Below are 20072 nucleotides of genomic sequence, written 5' to 3' on the forward strand. Positions count from 1 at the left end.
CCCCTGGCCTCCTCAGGACAGGGTGGGGAGGCAGGGCCAGGAACGCAGAGGTCATTTCCCGCACGTGGCTGAACCCAGCCCCCCCGGGCAGGACCAGGCTCAGTGCGGGTAGCAGGACAGGTCAGAGCGGCCGAGACCGCGTGCCAAGCCGATGGCCTCTGAGAACCCTGCCTCCCTCCTAACTCTCTGGGTGTTTCTCCTCTTGGTCACTTCTCGACTGGTGTTACCTTTGCTTCATCTTATCTGTTTCCTTCCAGGTCCAGCTTTAGGGTGCGGCTGCCAGGCCTTAGGAGCCTTTGCAATGGTTTTGTATTTCTGTAGACACCAGATATAAACATATTTATATATCTGTGTCCCTCCCCTGCTCCCCCCAGTTCACAAGCCCGATGCACACTCTACACGCAGGCCACTCTGACCTCTGACCCCGTGTTCCATGTGGCAGGAGGCCCCGCCCCGGGCCAGGTCCTAGGTCATGGCTGCTGGCTGTCTGTGGCGGAAGTCCTTGGTTGTTCTCCCTCCCCTCCTCCTGGCTCTAACCATTCTGTCCGTCTATCTCGTCTCGTCCTCAGTTTCCAAGCAATGTCATGAAGGGCTTCCTTTCCATGCCTAAAAGGAAACAATATGTTTTTGGAAAGAGGTGGGGTTGGAGTCAGGGTTCCGGGACGGCTTGGGGCCCTCAGTCTTCAGGGCAATCAAGGGATTGGCTGCGATCGCAGGCGTTTGGGAGCCTCAGTCACGCTGGAGATTCTCCCACTGGAGGCAGACGGGCCCCGCGGCCCGGGACCTGCCGGCCACGTTTTGTTTGGCGGAGACGCCGGGGCCAGCAGTGGAGCCGAACCGTATTGTTTCCCTTTGAGGCCAGTCTTGGTCCTCGTCCCCATCCACAGCTCATGCTTTTTGATTTGCATCTTTTTTTGCATGGACATGCCGAGTAGTGATAAGCAGGGTTTTCTGTTCTTCTGGGCGTCTCTGGTCAGACTCTTCTCTTTCAGATCCCGTGTAAGGTCGCTAGGTTCAGGTGTGTCATTGCTGTGTCCCTTGAGTCCTAAAAGGAAGGGCGTGACCGAGGTGTGCAGGGAGACCTAGCCCTGTGAGGAGGCGGCGCCGTGGCCGCAGGGCGGCAGGTAAGGACACCCTGGTCTCTGTGCCTAGGTCGGTGCAAGACGGCAGCCAGTGCGGCCGGGAGAAGCTGGAGCTCGTCCTGTCCAACCTGCAGGCCGACGTCCTTGAGCTGCTGCTGGAGTTTGTCTACACGGGCTCCCTGGTCATCGACTCGGCCAACGCCAAGACCCTGCTAGAGGCAGCCAGCAAGTTCCAGTTCCACACCTTCTGCAAAGTCTGCGTGTCCTTTCTCGGTGAGCCACAGGGAACAGTGCTGATGTGCAAACAGTTCAAAACCAGCAAGGATTGAGAGGAAAGGGCTGTGCGTGCCCAGCCAGACCGCCTCAGGGTGTAGCTGGATTCCACAGCAGTTTTAAGGTGATAATTCGGGTAACTGTGCACAAAGGCCTCTGCTCACCGGCGGACAGAGATGTTCTCTGCTTTGCTCCTCTGAGGGCCAGAAAGGCCACACCGGGACCCCGGGCAGCCTTGTGAGGACAAATGGACCGAGAAGCCTGTGTGAATGGTCTGTTCATGGGGAGCCTGTGCCCTGGCCTCACAGCCCTGCTCTCTAAACACTGAACAAACTTGCTTCTATTAGACCCAACCCAGAGAACACACTCACTTTACAGTTTGGAGCTGCCCAGTTCGGTGAGAGCAGGGAGAGGGAGGGGCAGAGACAGGAGTCACCAGAACCGGCCTGAATGTGGAGTGAGAGAGGCAGGGATGGGAACAGGCCAGGTGGGGATGGCCAGGGGCCTGAGACGTGACCTTGGGGGAATGAGCCATCTAGAAGAGTCAGGAACCACAGCTCCTGAGTTGGGCCCACAAAAGTGATGGGCCTCCTGGGACCCAGACATGTCTAGACTAGAATAACCATTAGTCGGATCTCAGGAGCTCTGGCCAGACTGACCCCAGGTCTGGAGGTCAGGTTGGGTGAGGCCGAGACCCATGGGAGGTGGTGGGTGGGCTTATAAGGGGTGTTACTGCTACCATGACTCTAAAGTAGAAGGCTGTGACCCCAGACATGCCTGTCACAATTATGGCAGACACCCTAAGCCTCAGTGTGACCCCCCAAGTCCAGGCCTCTTCCACTCACAGGCACTGAGGAAGGTCCGAGCCCGGCACTGACACTCCATACCTCAGTCTCGGCCCTTCTGCCAGGACCTGCAGCAGCAGAGGGAGGCCCTGGGGAAGTCAGCATGAGACGGGGCAGAGAAAAAGCCAGAAAATGGATCTGAGATCCAGGAACACAGGAAATGGGCTTGTGGGAATGCTGAAGGCGGGTCACAAAGACATGAGCTCAGAGAGGGATCCAGAGTGACAGGCGATGGGGACGGGTGGTGACCCCTTCCAGGGCCCTGCAGTCAGTGGTCCCGTCCTGTGCTCTTGCCCCCAGAGAAGCAGCTGACGGCCAGCAACTGCCTGGGGGTGCTGGCCATGGCCGAGGCCATGCAGTGCAGCGAGCTCTACCACATGGCCAAGGCCTTTGCGCTGCAGATCTTCCCCGAGGTGGCGACCCAGGAGGAGATCCTAAACATCTCCAAGGATGACTTCATTGCCTACATCGCCAATGACAGCCTCAACACCAAGGCCGAGGAGCTAGTGTACGAGACCGTCATCAAGTGGATCAAGAAAGACCCCGTGTCCCGTGCGCAGGTAGGGCCTGCCCCACCCCCACCCGGCTTGCCCCTTCTCCCTCACAGTACAGGGATGGTGTCTGGAGCAAGGGGCCAGGAAATTAGAGGAGGCAGGGCTGCCTGGTCTGACCAGCAGTGGGAGCATCTGAGAGCCAGCAGGCCCGGGTAGGGAGGCGGGACCAGCTCCCGTGGGTGCAGAGCGGTGAAGGGGGATGAGAGATGAGAAATCAGGCACTAGAGGGTTCTCTAGGGCTGGCATTACACCTGAAGGAGACCCAAGCCAACCGAGAGGCCGCAGGGCCAGGTGCGCAGCACCAGGACCCTGCAGGGAGAGAAGTGTGTGCCTGAGCCAGGGCGCCCTGGGCTCCCGTGAGCTCGGACCCAGCAGCAGGAGCCCCACCCACGCTCGGGCTGTTGAGAGGGTGGAGAGCACCTGGACCGAGCAGAAACCACTGCCCGCCTGATGGGAGGGAGGGCGAGTCCCTCAGGGGGGACAGCTGAAGAAATCAGAGCCGGAGCCCGGGGCGGAAGGAAAAGAGAGCAGGGTCCGCAGGAGGGCCCCTGAGTTACAGGAAATCGAGCACAGCCCGGAAGGATCTCCGGCCAACGGCCTTGCTTAGAACGGAATTACCTTGGTTCTAACATGTGAGGAGCTCCCGGCTGTTAGTGCAGACACACAGGTAGCTCTCAGGAGAGCTCAGAGGCCCCCCCAGAGAGCAGCAAATGGGAGGACAGAGTCAGGGAGGCGGGAGCCCAGAACGAGCTGAGGCAGCTGAGTGAAACGTGACAGGGGCTACTTCGTTGCGTGCAGAACAAGAAGAGGCATGAGGGAGGGAGGGATGGGGCGGGCGGGGGCATTCACAGCCTTGAGTGGATACAGGACGCAGACATGGCTCTCCACCCCTGCCCCAGCCACTGGGCCCAGGAGAAGGCGGTCCTCTGACTGATCAGGCGGGGTCGGGGCAAGATTCATTTTCAGAGGAAGGAAGTCAGGTTGGGTGGCTGTAGTAATGACCACCACCGTCCACCACAATGCCCAAATCTGTCTCCAGCCCAGACCTCTGCCTTTGATTGTCTACTGGACACCTCCAGCCCATGTCCCCCAAGCCCCTCTAATTCATAAACCCCCAGACCTACACATCTTGTTGTGTTCCTTATTCCAGTTCTGCCCATTACCCATGGCAGAAGTTGAGAGTCCTCCCACGCCTTCCACCTCCACCTGGCCACACACCACTGCCACTTGTGCCTCCTCTTACGAGAGCCAGCTTCTCTCTCTCCCCATTCAAGGCCCCTCATCTCACCAGGATGACTGCAGTCGTCTCCTGAGAGGTTTCCCCGCCTTCAGTCTCCTCCTTCCAAATTCATTCCCACCCTGCAGCCTCGTGGTCTTCCTAGGAGCATGTTTGGTCCTGTAATTTCTCTGTTTAAAGCCCCTCATGAGGGACTTCCCTGGCAGTCCAGCAGTTAAGACTCGGCGCTTTCACGGCAGAGGGCACGGGTTCGATCCCCGGTCCAGGACCTAAGATCCCACATGCCACGTGGCACGGCTCCCCAAAAAATTTTTAATAAAACTTTAAAAAATAAAAATAAGTAAAGTAAAACCCCTCATGAGTGCTCCCATCCACTCTGCAGGAAACACCACACAGCCCTTGGCAGACAAGGCAGGAGGTCAGCGGAGGCCAGTGCCTAGCTGACCTCTCCAGTCTCATTTCCCCCTGTCTGCTGCCCAATGCCCAGCAGAAGCCTCCTGCATCCAAATCCATAGAGTCCCCCAAATGCAACACTCTCTTTCACACTCCGATGCCTCTGGGTGTGCTTTGAATCCCTCCCCCTCCCCCACCCCCAGTCCGCCTTAGGCCTGGAAAAGTTGGCAATCCTTCCACACCCGGCTCAGATGGTACCCACTCTGGGGAGCCTCCTCTCCTGCACTCCCACAACCCCTAACTAGACTCTTGCTGTGGGAAGAGTCCTTTTATGTGATGGATCCCTTCCCCACCCTTAAACTCTGTATACCTGGAGGTCAGGGACCAGGTCTTATTAGTCTTTGCACCCCCAATAGCACACTCAATGCACGGCAAAGAGTGGTCACCGATTAGTTGTTGGATGAAACTAAAATACAGTGATAAACAAAGAGTTTGCCAGACAAGAGGGAGATTCACATCAGTCCATGAAAAGCCTTTGATGCAGGTGAGGGAGTCCAGTGCGTGCCACAAAAGGGGCTTGCCGGCGATGGGGAGGCACAGGTTCTGACGGTTCTGACTTGCAAGCTCGATGATCACCGTCAGCTGTCCTGGGCCCTCCCACCACCGTCAGCTGTCCTGGGCCCTCCCACCCCTTCCTGAGCTCCTGCCCCACCTCGTCAAGGATCAGGATCCTCATTTCAGTCCCCGGCAGCCTGGTGTGAAGCAGAGGCCCGCGACCTGGGTGGAGGCAGGGAGAAGGTGCTCAAGAGATTGATGGATGGCCCACCCCAGGGTCAGCCACAGCACGCCAGACCTCCCCCTTCCTTCCCTCCTCACCTCCTGCCGCCGGGAGCGCCCATCAGCTCTGCCTAGGCTGGGGTGAGCAGTGTCGACACTCCCAAGCCAAACGCACACTCGAATTACCCCTTTTGCCCAGTCCCACACCTCTCGCTTCTTCCTTCTCAACACACCTCACAAGAGGTGACGCCACCTTCTGATCTAAGAAGACCCCATGCCCCCTTGACCCCGCAGTACTCGGCGGAGCTCCTGGCCGTGGTCCGCCTCCCCTTCATCCACCCCAGCTACCTGCTCAACGTGGTTGACAACGAGGAGCTGATCAAGTCATCGGAAGCGTGTCGGGACCTGGTCAACGAGGCCAAACGCTACCACATGCTGCCACACGCCCGCCAGGAGATGCAGACGCCCCGAACGCGGCCCCGCCTCTCAGCAGGTATGGCGGGATATGCCCCGAGCCCCCAAAGGCAGGCGCCACGCCGTCAGCCCAACTCTGGGTGGTCCCCCAAGGAGGCACCAGGCACAGATGCTGACACAGTGTCAGGCTATCCCAAGGGTGCCCATCCGTGTCCCCGCAGGTGTGGCCGAGGTCATCGTTTTGGTTGGGGGCCGTCAGATGGTGGGGATGACCCAGCGCTCGCTGGTGGCTGTCACCTGCTGGAACCCGCAGAACAACAAGTGGTACCCCCTGGCCTCACTGCCTTTCTATGACCGCGAGTTCTTCAGCGTAGTGAGTGCAGGGGACAACATCTACCTTTCAGGTGAGGCCCCTCAGGGCTGGGCTGGGGACCGGGCACAGACTTCCCCAGGGGGCCTCTCCCCACACCAGGGTTAAGGAAGGCCAAGGCCACAAGTGTCTACTTTGCAGGGGAAGCCTTCTCCTCCTGCCCCCGGGGCTGCGCCCGCCCAGCCTGAGACCCTTCCTCACTCCCTGCCCACTCTCTGGACCTCCCATACTGCCCACAGGTGGGATGGAATCAGGGGTGACGCTGGCCGATGTCTGGTGCTACATGTCCCTGCTCGATAACTGGAACCTCGTCTCCAGGATGACGGTCCCCCGCTGTCGGCACAATAGCCTTGTCTATGATGGGAAGATTTATACCCTCGGGGGACTTGGCGTGGCAGGCAACGTGGACCACGTGGAGAGGTAAGGAGGTCACAGTCACGACAGGGGCATCCTCTGACATCCCCCGAGAGCTAAAAGCACATCACTCCTCCTCCCCAAACCCCACCCAATTAAGACCCACTGGAGACTGGACTTTTATTTATTTATTTGTTTATTTATGGCTGTGTTGGGTCTTCGTTGCTGTGCGCAGGCTTTCTCTAGTTGAGGCGAGCGTGGGCTACTCTTTGTTGCGGTGCGCGGGCTTCTCATTGCGGTGGCTTCTTTTGTTGTGGAGCACAAGCTCTAGGCACGGGGGCTTCAGTAGCTGTGGCTCATGGGCTCAGTAGTTGTGGCTCGCAGGCTCTAGAGCGCAGGCTCAGTAGTTGTGGCGCACAGGCTTAGTTGCTCTGCGGCATGTGGGATCTTCTCAAGCCAGGGATCGAACCCATGGTCCCCTGCATTGGCAGGCGGATTCTTAACGACTGCGCCACCAGGCAAGTCCTGATGGTGGAGTAGAAGCAAGAAGGGTAACAACTGCCCAGCCACCGAGACGGGACACTCTTGTCCCATTCAGGGGGCCTGACAAGCTGGAGGCATGAGAGCCAATGGTGCAAAAACACAGGATGGGCTTGGATGCCCTGACCAGGCAGTTAGGGAACTTACTGGGACCGGAAGTAGCAGCCCAGAGACTGGCTGGGATGTAGGGCTAAGCTGGAACCAATGGTCCAAATGTGCACCGCGCCAGTGGCTGTGCCTTCGTGTTCCTGCCAAGTGGAGGTGACACACGGGGGAGCTCCCTTCCTCCCTGCCTCCCACACCTCCAAGGAAATCTGCATGTAACCCAGAGAAGGGTCGCTGCACACAGGCCTGGCCAACCCTCTAGAATTCTCTAGAAGAGGATGTGAGTCATGTGTATAAAGCCTGCCCTCTGCTGGAAGCTCCAGGCTGGCTTCCTCACCTCGGCCCTTCGAAGCTGGCCGCACCTGGCGGAGGGATCCTGTGCAGGCAGGAGGGGAATAGGCTGGAGGCGGGCGCTTCTCTGGGTGGAAACAGTCTTTTCCTTTGAGACGGGGAAATGGATCATGCAGAGAACGGACACCTTGGAGAGAAACTGCAGAACGAGCTCAGATAGCTTTGTGAGTCAGCAGCAGGATGGGGGAAACTGCAGGGCAGTCCTGCTTTTGGAGAATCTAGTGCCCCAGAGAGTGACAAGTTAGGCTGAACTGGCCCCAAATTCCAACCCAGGGGGTCACGGCTAGGTCACCGGAGCCCTTTTCCCACGTTCTTCCCGCACCCTGGCCCCCCCACCCTGGCCCCCATCATCAGCTTCCCGTGTGATAGCTTCTCGCCTGCAGAGCCGCACAAACCCCTCCGTTTGTATTCTTCCCTCGACGGCTAATTGGACACTTGATAAATGTTACGGCAAAGATGGTTTCAGAGTGAGACAGGCTCTGGATTTTCACTGTGGGCTTTTAACTCCCCCAAGTGGAGCTCAGAGATGGCTCAGTAACAACGTTTAATTGTCATATTGATTTGAAGATAATGGGGAATCCCCGTGTGATTATGAAGATATTAATACTGCTGTTGAACCTGGTTCAGCCCTGACGCCGACAGCCTTCTGTGGGACCCACTGCACACCCATCACTCTCCAAGCTTTCCAGAAGCACCAGGTTCCACTCGTTTGTGATCCACTATAAACACATGAAAATGAGACATTTTCTATGTAGGAGTAAACTGAGCTGGATCTGTCATCCTGTCTTGCTCTTATCAGCTATTTTTAATCTCCTAAGATGCTGATTACTCATTTTGCAAACTTGTTGATAAATACAGGGATTTGTTCAAGGATCAAATGCACAAAGAAGGGGAACAAACTCCACTCCTGTTGGGCCCAGGAGCAGTTCGCCCTGGCAGCTGGCTAGGCCTTTGTTCCGCTGCAAAATCAGCTGGGGCACAGAATGGGCAAGACCACCCTGGGAGCCCCAGGAGATGGAGGAGCAGTCCAGGACACGGTGCCCTGAGGCCTCCCCTAGTCCACTGGGATCTGTCAGCCGTCCTTGTATGGACAGGACACAGACCTGAAGGCTCTTGGGTGGAGGGTACATGGAAGGGGTGCCCACTGCTTCCCAAGGAGCATAGCTAGACCCCCTTTGGTCAAGTCAATTTCTGTGCCACACAGTGACAATGATGAGAATTCAGGGTGACAGGAAGGTCGGGGGAATGGGGACAGACACGAGGACACTTTGTTCCCCAGGAAGCACTAAGGGTACAAATTGTTCTTATATTGATAATGAATGAGATGTATGGTGCATTATAATTACCTTACTGTATTGTAGGACTAGAGCAAGATTATATAATTATAGTTTAAAACAACAGTGTAATAGACAAACCTGTATTATATCATTATATAAATAACTGGGTCTAATACTTTATAGCAATATATTGCAGTAGCTGTGGTTACTGGATAAATGATAGCAGAGCGCCGCACTCCGCGGGGTCATTTGCATGTCATTAGCATATCCTTCTCAAGCAGGAAGCTGACAGATTGAGCTGACGGGAGGGCTTGTGGCTTGGCAATCAGCCACCTGGAATAACAAGAAATTCACGTTTGGCAGAATGTGCCATTATACCGAAAGCCTGAAGACTAACAGCCACATAATCTTCCACTGTCTCCCAGCTCCTTCTGCAGCTCTTTGGATCTCTGCCACATCGGCTTAAAAAACAGATATCTGAACTTCTCATACTGTCCCAAAAGGCACTTATTCCATTGCCTATTAGCCATGTATCATTCGTCTGGGCCTTAATTGAATCAGCCCCTGCTCCCCTTTCAGGTACTTGAGCTTCTTCTCAAATCCTGAGTCTGTGCAAGCACAGAGCTGGACGTCTCACAGCCAGGGGCACCTGCTAGGAGAGACCATCTTCCTGGGTCACTGAGCTGTGACCATGCAATGACTAATGCCTCAAGGAGGCTCACGAGGAAAAGTGGGCCCCGTGTGCTTCCCGGGAAAGGTGTGCTGGGAGAATCCCAAGTGTTGTGGTGCAGCAAGCCCACGATGGAGGCCCCGCCTTGGGTCCAGAACCCACGAAAGAGCAGTGAACAGCGTGGTGAGCCGTAGATGGAAGATCCAGAGTGAATGCTTGTGAGGGTGGCCCTCAGGGAACAACTGAGAAACACAGCTGCCCCACTAGGAAAGACCTCAAAGATCCCGGTTCAGTGGCCCATTTGCTTAATGCCAAGTCTACTCTTGCCATCCGCTGTGTCTCTTCTCACGTTTTCCCTGCCCTGCCTGGAACTCATGTTCCATCACTTCTCCATCCTCTGACTTTGCCACTTTGTCCTACACCACAGATCCTAGAGACCTGGGCAAACCTGTTCAATCCTCCCCTTTACCATCTCCACGCCTGCCCTCTGGGGGCTGATTGCTGGTGGAGAAAATCCTTCAGTCTTGTAGATTGGCCTCATGTGTATTGAAGTCCTCCAACCTCTACTGGATCCTCATGGTGCAGGGCATTTTTTGTGTTTCCCTTGTCAGCCGTTTCTCCCACTCTCAAGAGCGTGCGTCTCCCATCTTCACCTCTCTCCTCAAGGCTCTCACCCCACAGACTCCTCCAATACTTGACTCCTGCTTCACAGAGAAAATGGAGCCATCAATCAAGAACTCTCTCTTTTTCCTGCCATCACTCCTGCATATGTCCTTATGCTCATGACATCCTTGCCTTCCTCTCTCATGCCTAAATGGCCACCACTTCCCTGTCTACTCTGGATCCAATTTGCATCCAGCTACCAGGAGCCACCCATCATCAGCTCTCCCCTCTCTTTCATATATAGTTCATCGTTCCTTATCCACTTGGGCTCCTTCCCATCAGCATGTAAACACAATTAAAACTCCCCCCCCCTGCAAATTAAAATAAAACCCATGCTGTGCTGGAGCTGGTTCATACTGGTTCATTAGAGCCCACTGTTAAATCTTCAGGAACTCTGCAAGTCAGTTGTTAGCTACAGAGATTATTAAAAATTAAGTCATATAAACTTAGAATTAAATTATTTAAAAACAAAGGTAATCCATACTCAAAACTCATCACTGTCTAATTTTTTTTTACATTTTACTACTGCCTATGTTCTGGAGGTTGTATGTGTCCACTGCATCTGTACGTGGGGGAGATTCTGTATCCTGGGGCACTACTGGGCATCTCTTCCCAACCCCACGTTCAGTGATGTCCCATTGGTAGCTTGAAATCAGCCATGATGAGAGGATTTACATTACAGAAATCAGCAAATGCTACACACCAGGACTTTCTTCCCTGGAGAGCTGGTTGTTAAACATTTATCAGCAAAACCCCCTCTTAGCTCTATAGTCCTTTCTAAGTCCCACCTTCTCTGCTCCCTCTCCCATACACAAATAGCCCTGCACCTCCCGTTCCACATATGATGCCCTTGACATGACCACCAGTGACCTGTTGGGGACTTCCTGACCTCCTGTCACATCCTCCGTGCTGCAGCTTTGCCTTCTGTCACATCACTCTTGGACTCCTCTCAGCTCCCCTCATACAGGCTGGCATCTCCCCAGCGTCCTCAGCCCATCCTCACCCCACACGCTCCCTGTGAACTACCTCGTCTTCAGTTTCCATCTATGTGCCCATGATCCCATAGCTGAATATTTAATCCAGACCTAAATACCAACTGCCCCTGCACATCCCCAATTTGTTACCCACAGATACTTTAAACTTCCCATGAATAAAACCAAACTCATCCTCCTCCCCAAAACTCTCCCAACCTCGATTCCCTGTCCCATGAGTAGTGCCCCCTCTGTCCAGTTTCCCAAGCCAGAGACCCTGAGGCATCCTCAGCGACTCCCTGAAATGAGACATCAATTCATGCTAAACCTTATCAGTTTACCTCTCCTTCTGTTCCCAGCTCCTTCCTTGGTCCAGGCCACTATTTCCCCAGTTTCCAGCCCATGGGCTGGGTATGTAGGAGATGCCCAGTGCCGGGCTGCTGAATGAAAGAGCAGGACTGAGCTGCACAGAGAGGGCTGAAGAGGCCCGGAAGCTGGGGAGCTGAGAGAGGTTTCCACAGACAGACAAGAGCCCCCCTGAGGTTCAAGAGGGAGGCTGAGAGGGCCGGCTTGGGCTAGATCCTGGGTGGCCTTGAGTGATTCATCCCAAGTGCCCTCCACTGTGTGATATCAGGCTACACCGAGGGCAGGAAGTGGGTGGTGGGGCTCCCCCGTGTCTGCTGTCTTGCTTGAGGCCCCTGCCCTGCATGAGGCCCATCTGATTCTGGCTCTTCTTCTCCTCTCTCAACAGGTATGACACCATCACCAACCAATGGGAGGCGGTGGCCCCTCTGCCCAAGGCAGTGCACTCGGCAGCAGCCACAGTGTGTGGAGGCAAGATCTACGTGTTTGGGGGCGTGAACGAGGCGGGCCGAGCTGCAGGCGTCCTCCAGTCTTATGTTCCACAGAGCAACACATGGAGCTTCATCGAGTCCCCGATGATTGGTGAGAACTAGCTGTCTCCTCGGCCCAGGATCAGGGCAGTGGCCCCACCTCATCGCTTTAGTCAGTGTCAATATTCCCAAACCCAGGGGGCGGGCTGAGCCCAAGGGTTCTGCACACCCAAGTCCAGGGGGGTGGGAGGGGAGGGGAGGCCCCAGCTCAGGTGCAGCTGAAGCTCCCACTACCTGGACAAAGGGCAAGCTGGTCCGTGCCAGGTGTCTCCTGGCCCCAGCCTTGTTCTCGGGCCAACCAGTGATGTTGGAGGTCTTTGCAGCTCCTGTCCCCTGCAGGGCCTGCTGGGATGGAGGAGGGGAGGGGGCCCGGCAGAGGGCCCTGACCTGCCTGCCTGCTCCGCTCTCCTTGCAGACAACAAGTACGCTCCTGCCGTCACCCTCAATGGCTTCGTTTTCATCCTGGGTGGGGCTTATGCCAGAGCCACCACCATCTATGACCCTGACAAAGGGAACATTAAGGCGGGTCCCAACATGAATCACTCTCGCCAGTTCTGCAGGTGAGGAGGCTGGGCCGGGGAGGAGGAGGGCCGGGGAAGGGACAGAGGGACGGGTTGGTTCATGATGACTGACCACCATCCGATGACCGAGGTGGTGCCTGGGCCCAGAACAGCACCAGCCTCCGCCAGCCGCGGGGGTGGGGGGGGGGGCGTTCGTTCAGAGTGTGAAGTGCTCCAAAAGCCTGACCCTTTCCTGGACTAAGAGGAACTAGGGGAAAAATGGGAACCACAGAGACCCCATTTGCAGCATTTCCATAACAGAGCCGTCCTGAAGACATCTTGTACCTGTGCAGAGGTGATCCCTGAATCCTCGGTGTGGCAAGAGCATGAGGCATTTATCGAGTGCCTGCTGTTTGTGTGGCACAGCTAGGAAAGCTACAGTCTACCACTGACATCTTACGTGACCTTGGGCAAATAACTTCCCCTCTCTGGGGAAGCTCTACCTATGAAACACGCCCTTGGACTAGATGAGTGCTAAGTTCCTATTAGTATGAAGATGCTACAGTTCTCGAGCCCTACTTTCATGTGACATATCCTACATGGTGGCCGTGTGCAGGGCAACTCTGAGAATACTGTCCAGTGATCAAGACAGCCGGAGTGTAGGCGCAGAGAGATGATGCCTGAGGGGATATTTAAGCTGGGTCTTGCAAGAGAAGCAGGGAAAGGATATGCCACAAGGGGAGGCGTGTGAGGGGCCCAGACGGCGTGGGGCTGCGAGAGAGACAGCTGGGGGCTTCAGTGTCTGGGAGGACGTCTAGATACACATGTTCTGTCCAGGCTCAGATTTTCAGAAATGGGTGGAGACTTTAGAAGGGTTTCTGTTCAATTTCAGGGGACAGCCAAGAAGAAATGGTCATTAGCGGAAATGAGAGAGAACCCGGGGCTGGAAGCATAGATCTGGCATCCGTGTGAAGGGGTAGCTGGGATGCAGTGAGATAGTAAGCGCAGAGAAGCAGAGAGCTGCCCGAGACAGCTTGACCAAGCCCATGAGTGTGGCACAGGGAAGGGCCCTTGCAGCCACGGGCGGGCGGCAGTATCAGGTCACACATGTGAAGGAGTCACAGCAGGAAGTTCTGACTGAGCACCTGGGCAAGGGTGAAATTCCCAGTCGAGTGACTGATGCTCAGTTACAACTCAGTTCCGTATTATCCTGTCTGCTATCATTCTGGCGCATCATGTTCCCAACTAGATTTGAGTGGTAGGAAGGCTCTGTCCCAGCAACACCAAAAAGATGCTCCATAGAGACCCAGTGAACTGAGCCGAGCACCTGTACACAGAGGCTGCTCATCTCCCAGCTGACTTGAGTCAGATGGGCAGGTCCTGGGACACCCAGTACGCATCAGTGTCGCCCACAGCTTGGAGGGTAATATAGCATGACGTCCTGATTGGTCCTGGAGGGAAGGTGTTTTTCTTATCCCCGCTGAGGTCAGAGGGAAAAGAAAAGCAGCAAGACCCCACATTACTTTTGCAAAAGGGGAGAGGCAGCCTGCGACAGGACAGGGTGCCGGGAATCTATCTCCAGGTCCCAGGTGGAAATCCAGTGGCTAAGTCTCTCCTCGTTTTCTCTGACAGTGCTGTGGTACTCGACGGCAAGATTTATGCAACTGGAGGCATTGTTAGCAGTGAGGGGCCTGCCCTGGGCAACATGGAAGCCTATGAGCCTGCAACCAACACATGGGCCCTCCTCCCCCACATGCCCTGCCCCGTGTTCAGACACGGCTGCGTCGTGATAAAGAAATACATTCAAAGCGGCTGACATCAGCAGAAAGCCCACGCCGAGACTGTGGACAGACACGTCTGGTGAGGCAAATGCTACTCACAAAGATCAACTTTCAGCAACACCAATAAGAGGCCGACCAACACAATCAAGGAACTCACTACGCTACACATTTTGAATACTGTCTACATTGAATGTAGGAAATCATCCTCGCCTTTGGGGAAAATGAGGGAGTAGCCTCCGAGCTGCAGGAACCGCGACCGAGCGAGCGAGCTGGGCCTTGGGGCTCCTGCAGAGGCACTTGCTCTGACCGGAGGCACTCACTCTGCCCGGTGCAATAGTTTCACATATTTTTCAACTGGGAGAGAGAAGCCGTTTTTCCTTCCTGCAGGGCAAGCTTGATCCCCAACCAACCATAGATCAGTTATCCTATGACAATATTAGGCGTCAGGCTCTCTTGAAATAAGATCAAAGTGTCCTTATCACTTTGATTCCTACTTTTGTTTTAAACCAATCTACGATTTCAGTGGCCGAGGGGAAACAAGGGACAATACTATGTATGGGGCCTGAGGCCTAGGAGGCTGCTGGTCCCCACTAGGGCGAAGATAAGTCCAGGTTCTCTGCAGAGCCAGACGTGACTGGAGCGGCGGCAGCCGTGGGGACAGCTAGGGAGAACCGTCTGTCCCTTCACAGGGTTTTCTACCATGTTTTTGCTGGAGAAGGACAAGGTGATTGTGCTAGCTTTCTCTTATCCCATATGAATTATTTAGATTTCCAAGGCATTTTCTTGATAAACAAAAGGCTATTTTTAAGTACTGAGAGAAAGAGGCAGCCACGAGAGGGATAACGCGGGAATTCCCAAAGCTCTTTGTAGGTAGTGCCAGAGTGGGGCATTTGCTCTAATTTTTCTATGTTCAGAATAGAGGATCTCTCCTGGGTGGGGGTGAATGCCCCCATTTTATTTTTAGAAAAAGTAACTCCCAGACAGCCCCGTAAAAGCCATGCCTCATGGAAGCACTGTCACAGAGAGACAACTCTGTTCCTGAAGGAAACCAGTTCTGGCTCGTGACACCAGTTCAGCTCCCTCCATGAGGTAAAGCTGAGGACCCAGGCCAGGCTGGAAGGGAAGGAGGGAGAATACATGTCTACAAAGCACAGGAGACTATTTTTGATATTTATAGCTATATATTAAGGCACCTGCCACAAAGAGCTCTCAGGATGGGGACAGCCTTCTCAGACGAGCCGTGACAGCCAAGGCCTGAATCATTCTTCTAGTAGCATCTTAACCCAAGCAAGGGGAGCCAGGAGGGAGGCCACCCCGTGGCTCACAGAGAAAGGCCTTCCCTCTAGTCCTCAGACCCTCAAACCTCACGTGGTGACCAGTTTCCATTCCAGGGCACGAAGGAGGCAGCCGCCACTGCTGTGCTGTTTAGCTGAAGTTGGTACCAAATACACATTTACCATTTTTATACCTGGTAAGTCGACTTGCCATCATTTCATCATAAAAACCACTTATAAGGAGAAAAGGACAGGACACGCTCTCCATCTTTCAGTATTTGATGACACAAAGTCCCAGTGTCGGGCATCAACTTCTAGCACTACAAGTGTGGCTCCCACTTGGACAAGATACCGAGCTTCGTTATGCAGTTTTTAATATTATTTATTCTTTTAAAAAGTAATAAGCACAAAACTACATACGTTGTATGTCATTTAAAGTATTTATGTCAAACAGGGTGCAAGTGTGAACCCAAGGACTGGAGCACAAGTGTCTAACTGCCTGGGGCAGGGCGATGTCAGCGTTGGTGGGCGTCTACCTCCAAAGGAGGTGCTAGTGGTCAGCGGGACTCAACACAGACGACACTGAAATCCTGTTCTCTCCTCAGTTATCACACTGGAGCAAAACTGGCTATTTCTGTGAATGATATAAAACAGGGTTCTCTGTAACGGTATTGTACATAGTATATGTTTATTGTTAAGTTCTTGTTATAATAAATATATTTATAGATCTAGACTCAGAAGCCAATGTAATGCCTCTGTGTGCCACTGTCCTTGCCACCGAGATGAGAAACCCCAGTGCAGGCCTGCACCTCTCCGGTCAGCTGTCCGGGCTCTGTTACAGACTTGAATGCACATCTTGGTGATCATAAAGGATAGGACTCCTCAGCAAGGGAATGAATGTACAGGGCTGAAAGGCAAGAATAAAGGGCAATTAAAGGTCAAAGCTGAAAGGGGCTTGCAAACACTCTGGCATCGACTCTGAGGGTCTCCCTTCAGTTTAAGTGCTCTTATTACACTTGTGCAACCGAAAGCTTCAAAAAGTTAGCTTCCCCCTGGTCTGCTTCCTGTGCCAGAGGCTGTCCTGGAGAACTGTGACAAATCCACATGGCAACTCCACGCCATCGGCCTGAGAAGAGACGCAACACCCTTCCTTCAGGAAGAACAAGTTGTGACTGCCATTCTAAAATCCTGTCGGGGGCCTCCCTGCCTTCATTCAGTCCCGCCTGAGGCTGTTCTCTAACCAGTTGTAATAGACCGGCTTTGCTCTCCTAAGGATACCCACGCAAAGCCCAGGGCAAAAGCAGAGAACACCAGATGGGATTGCTCCCTCTCTTGCATGCAAGGACTTTAGATTTAACGGATTAGTGGGAGAAGGTAGATTTACCAGCATTTTACCCAAGGGAAGAGCCTTAATCCGCAAATCTCACCAAGACCTAGTATCTCCTTGCAAGAAAAAAATCAGAAGAAGGTAGGTTGGGGTGGGTGGGACTGGGAGTTCTCAGAGAACTCAGCTGAGGCCTTATGATGAGTGGACCACACACTTGCCAAAAATATCTGCACTGGTACCTTCACAACACCAGTCCTAGAGGAAAGGATGGAGAATGTCTAGAAGATTCCAATCATGAAGAGCTAAAATTATAAGCTAAATTATAAGCTAAAATTATAAACACCAAGCAATTGTACTTCCTGGTGGTGCAGTGGTTAAAAATCCACCTGCCAATGCAGGGCACACGGGTCCAAGCCCTGGTCCAGGAAGATCCCAAATGCCACGGAGCAACTAAGCCCGTGTGCCACAACTACTGAGCCTGCTCTCTAGAGTCCGTGAGCCACAACTACTGAGCCTGCGTGCCACAACTACTGAAGCCCGCGCGCCTAGAGCCTGTGTTCCACAACAAAGAGAAGCCACCACAATGAGAGGCCTGTGCACCTCAACAAAAAGTAGCCCCTGCTCGACGCAACTAGAGAAAAGCCCGCACGCAGCAACGAAGACCCAACGCAGCCAAAAATAAATAAATAAATTCGGGAAAAAAAACAACAAAAAAACACCAAGCAATAGTTTCGTTACCTCCTTCTTTCTCTACTCTATTTGCCTAAATCAAAGGAAATATGTTCTCTGGCTCTATGAAGAGTCTGTGTACTTACCGTAGAAGGCATCTGTGTTCGCTGTTATTAGGCACCCATGTAACCATGGGGAGAGTCTCTCTTGTTGGACTCAAGGCACTACCATCAGACCTGGCATGGATGGTGATGAAATTCATTGTGACAGCCACGAACAGGAGACAGATCACATTGTGTGTGTCTGTGTGAGAACTTTAAAAAAAAAAAAAACTCAACCCTAAAATAAGAAGAAAACAGGAAAACTATTTGCGGTCCATATGACAAAAGATTAATATCTTTATTATAGAGGCCACGTAATTCAATTAGAAACTGTTAAGAGATTCCAACTGTTAAATAGGTCATGAACAGACACTGCAAAGAGGAAACATACAACAAAAAGTTCAACATTTATAATTATTAAATAATGAAACTTAAATAATTAGGTAACATCTTTACCTAACTAAATGAGCTTCCCAAACCTAAAAATAAAGAGAGGGGTGAGGGGTGAGGGGCGCTGATGAAGAGCAGTGAAACTCCTGAGTAGCACCAAGGGCTCTGTAAACTGAAATGGGTCTCAGAAAGCAATGTGGCAGGTGCCATGTATCAAGAGCCTAAAGAGTACCTGACCCAGTAAATCCACTTCTGGGCGTCCATCAGGAAATAATGCAAACTATGGAAAAAGTTATATAACAACCAGCTTCCACTTACTGACACTAACTATTGCCAGACACCATGCTAAGCACTTAAAGCACTGAATCCTCATAATTCTACTAGACAGGTACTAAAGACATGCAGCAATATAGAAAACATTAGAAGGGGGGGGAAAAGGAAGATTCATATTTGTATATGATTGTGGTTATGTAAGATATGTATATAATGATATATAAGCTATATATATACACACACAAAGATATGTAAAATATGTATATTAAAATGACCAGATGTACAGTCATAAAACTACTATTAATTGAACTGATGGAATTGTGGGCAATTTTCTTTCTCTCTTCTCCAAAATGTATATAAAATGATGACATTACTTTTATAATAAAGACATCGATATACATATATATATTTTTAATGGGGAATGAAGGACAGAAAGTAATCTTTCTCCTATATTTTAGTCTGAGAAATTCTCAAAGATCAATTCCTATCTTGGACACCATAATCAATGGAGAAGTTAAAAGGGTTCAGAATAATGTAACAAAGAATTTTGAATAAGAAAACAGATTTCCAGTCATAATCAAGACTTTTTTTTTAAAACCTAAAGGCTAGGGGTGAATGGATTATATCTTTCAGTGCGTGAAGATTTGCATGAAACAAATGAATACCACCACTTCTCTGTGTTCTTGGAAGGTCAAGAAAGATGAAAAAGACAATAATAAAGAAGAAAAAATTCTAGTTCAACAAAAGGATAATGTATTAGTGCAAAACTCTGCAATAGGTTACCAAGATCCTTGTGAAGTCCTTTTCTAATTAAACCTCAATAATATATAACATAATTGCATATATTATCCCATTTTATCCTCTCAGCTACCCTAAAAGGCATAGGGCATCATCTTCACTCTTTAAGAGGAAACAATATCAAGAAAGTTAAGTGATTTGTGCGGCAATAGTTATGCCCCAGGTGTTCTCCATGCACTATCGCATTTGATGCTCATCACAGTCTTGCAGAGGATGGTTAAGCCTGCTGCACAGATGAGGCCACAGGTTCCAGACGTGAAGCAGAGTCCGTCTAAGGCACGTCAGTATTCAAAACCCTGCTCAGTGGGCCTCCAGAGAGGCTGCACTACATCATATGGTCTGTTCAAGGCTGCCTGGAACTGTGTAGCTCTTATGGCTCCAAGACTAAGGCTCCTTCCTCCTCCCCAAGCTACCTCAGAAACCTGTATTAAGAAAACAGAGAATTCTGTGACTATAAGAGACATTCAGCTCTGTGTTAGATACAGTCCTCTTTAGAAGCAATTCTTGAAATATCTGGTTAGAGTCTCAATAACACACTGGCTTCCTCCATTGAAGGCTTGGCTTTACACAGGAAACTTGGGTTTGGGGGAAAGAAAGAGGCCTCTGACTAAGATATCATTTCTGCCTCATTTGAAACTCCTCCTGTGAGCCTTCACTCTGCTGTGAAGTCTTAAGGAGTTCCTTACCTTCTTGCTGACCACAAACCTGGTCAGGGAGAGTAAAGGAAAGGGGAGAACATCATTAACACTGGCTGCACCATCCTCAGTCCCAAAGGGCATACCATGACCTTGCCACCCAAGGAGGTAGAAGGTCAAAGAGCTGACTAAAATGAGGACCCAACTCCAAGAAGTCTGCCTTTTCCACATGATGGCAAAAATTAGACAATCCAAAAATCTGTGTTTATCTTCCCAAATTTATAATCCATGTGCTCTGCTGCCCTCTATGTAACACTTGGCAAGTCACCTGGGTGTCTTTCCTCATGAAAGGTGAGCACAGCCTTTGAATGGATCAAACTAGGTCAGTAAGACTACATTCTCTGCAGGCAGGGGTCATGTCCTCTTATCTTCCCCCACAGGGCACCTCACCCTGATGAGTAGTGACAGCCAGATTCTATTGGCAGCATGAAAAATGTTTTGAGTTATGAAAAATATAAAGGCAAGGCCACAAGTTTGTGCACTGCTTTAGCCACC

General features: G+C 52.1%; 1 protein-coding gene across 1 annotated transcript in view; it reads left to right on the plus strand.

Annotated features, from left to right (window-relative positions):
- Positions 1-14085, plus strand: part of KLHL29 (kelch like family member 29) — a gene marked incomplete at its 3' end in the record, with an annotated part of 308705 nt that extends 294620 nt beyond the window's left edge. Inside the window, exons 7-14 of the mRNA XM_082851615.1 lie at positions 1153-1355; positions 2501-2760; positions 5456-5654; positions 5797-5979; positions 6185-6365; positions 11628-11821; positions 12185-12329; positions 13902-14085. Of these exons, the coding sequence (XP_082707741.1) occupies positions 1153-1355; positions 2501-2760; positions 5456-5654; positions 5797-5979; positions 6185-6365; positions 11628-11821; positions 12185-12329; positions 13902-14085 (1549 nt within the window). The remainder of the gene's footprint in view (positions 1-1152; positions 1356-2500; positions 2761-5455; positions 5655-5796; positions 5980-6184; positions 6366-11627; positions 11822-12184; positions 12330-13901) is intronic.
- Between the last annotated feature and the right edge of the window lie 5987 nt (positions 14086-20072).

This window comes from Leucopleurus acutus, assembly GCF_964270905.1.
Source record: "Leucopleurus acutus genome assembly, chromosome: 12".
In the NCBI taxonomy this organism is placed as follows: domain Eukaryota; kingdom Metazoa; phylum Chordata; class Mammalia; order Artiodactyla; family Delphinidae; genus Leucopleurus; species Leucopleurus acutus.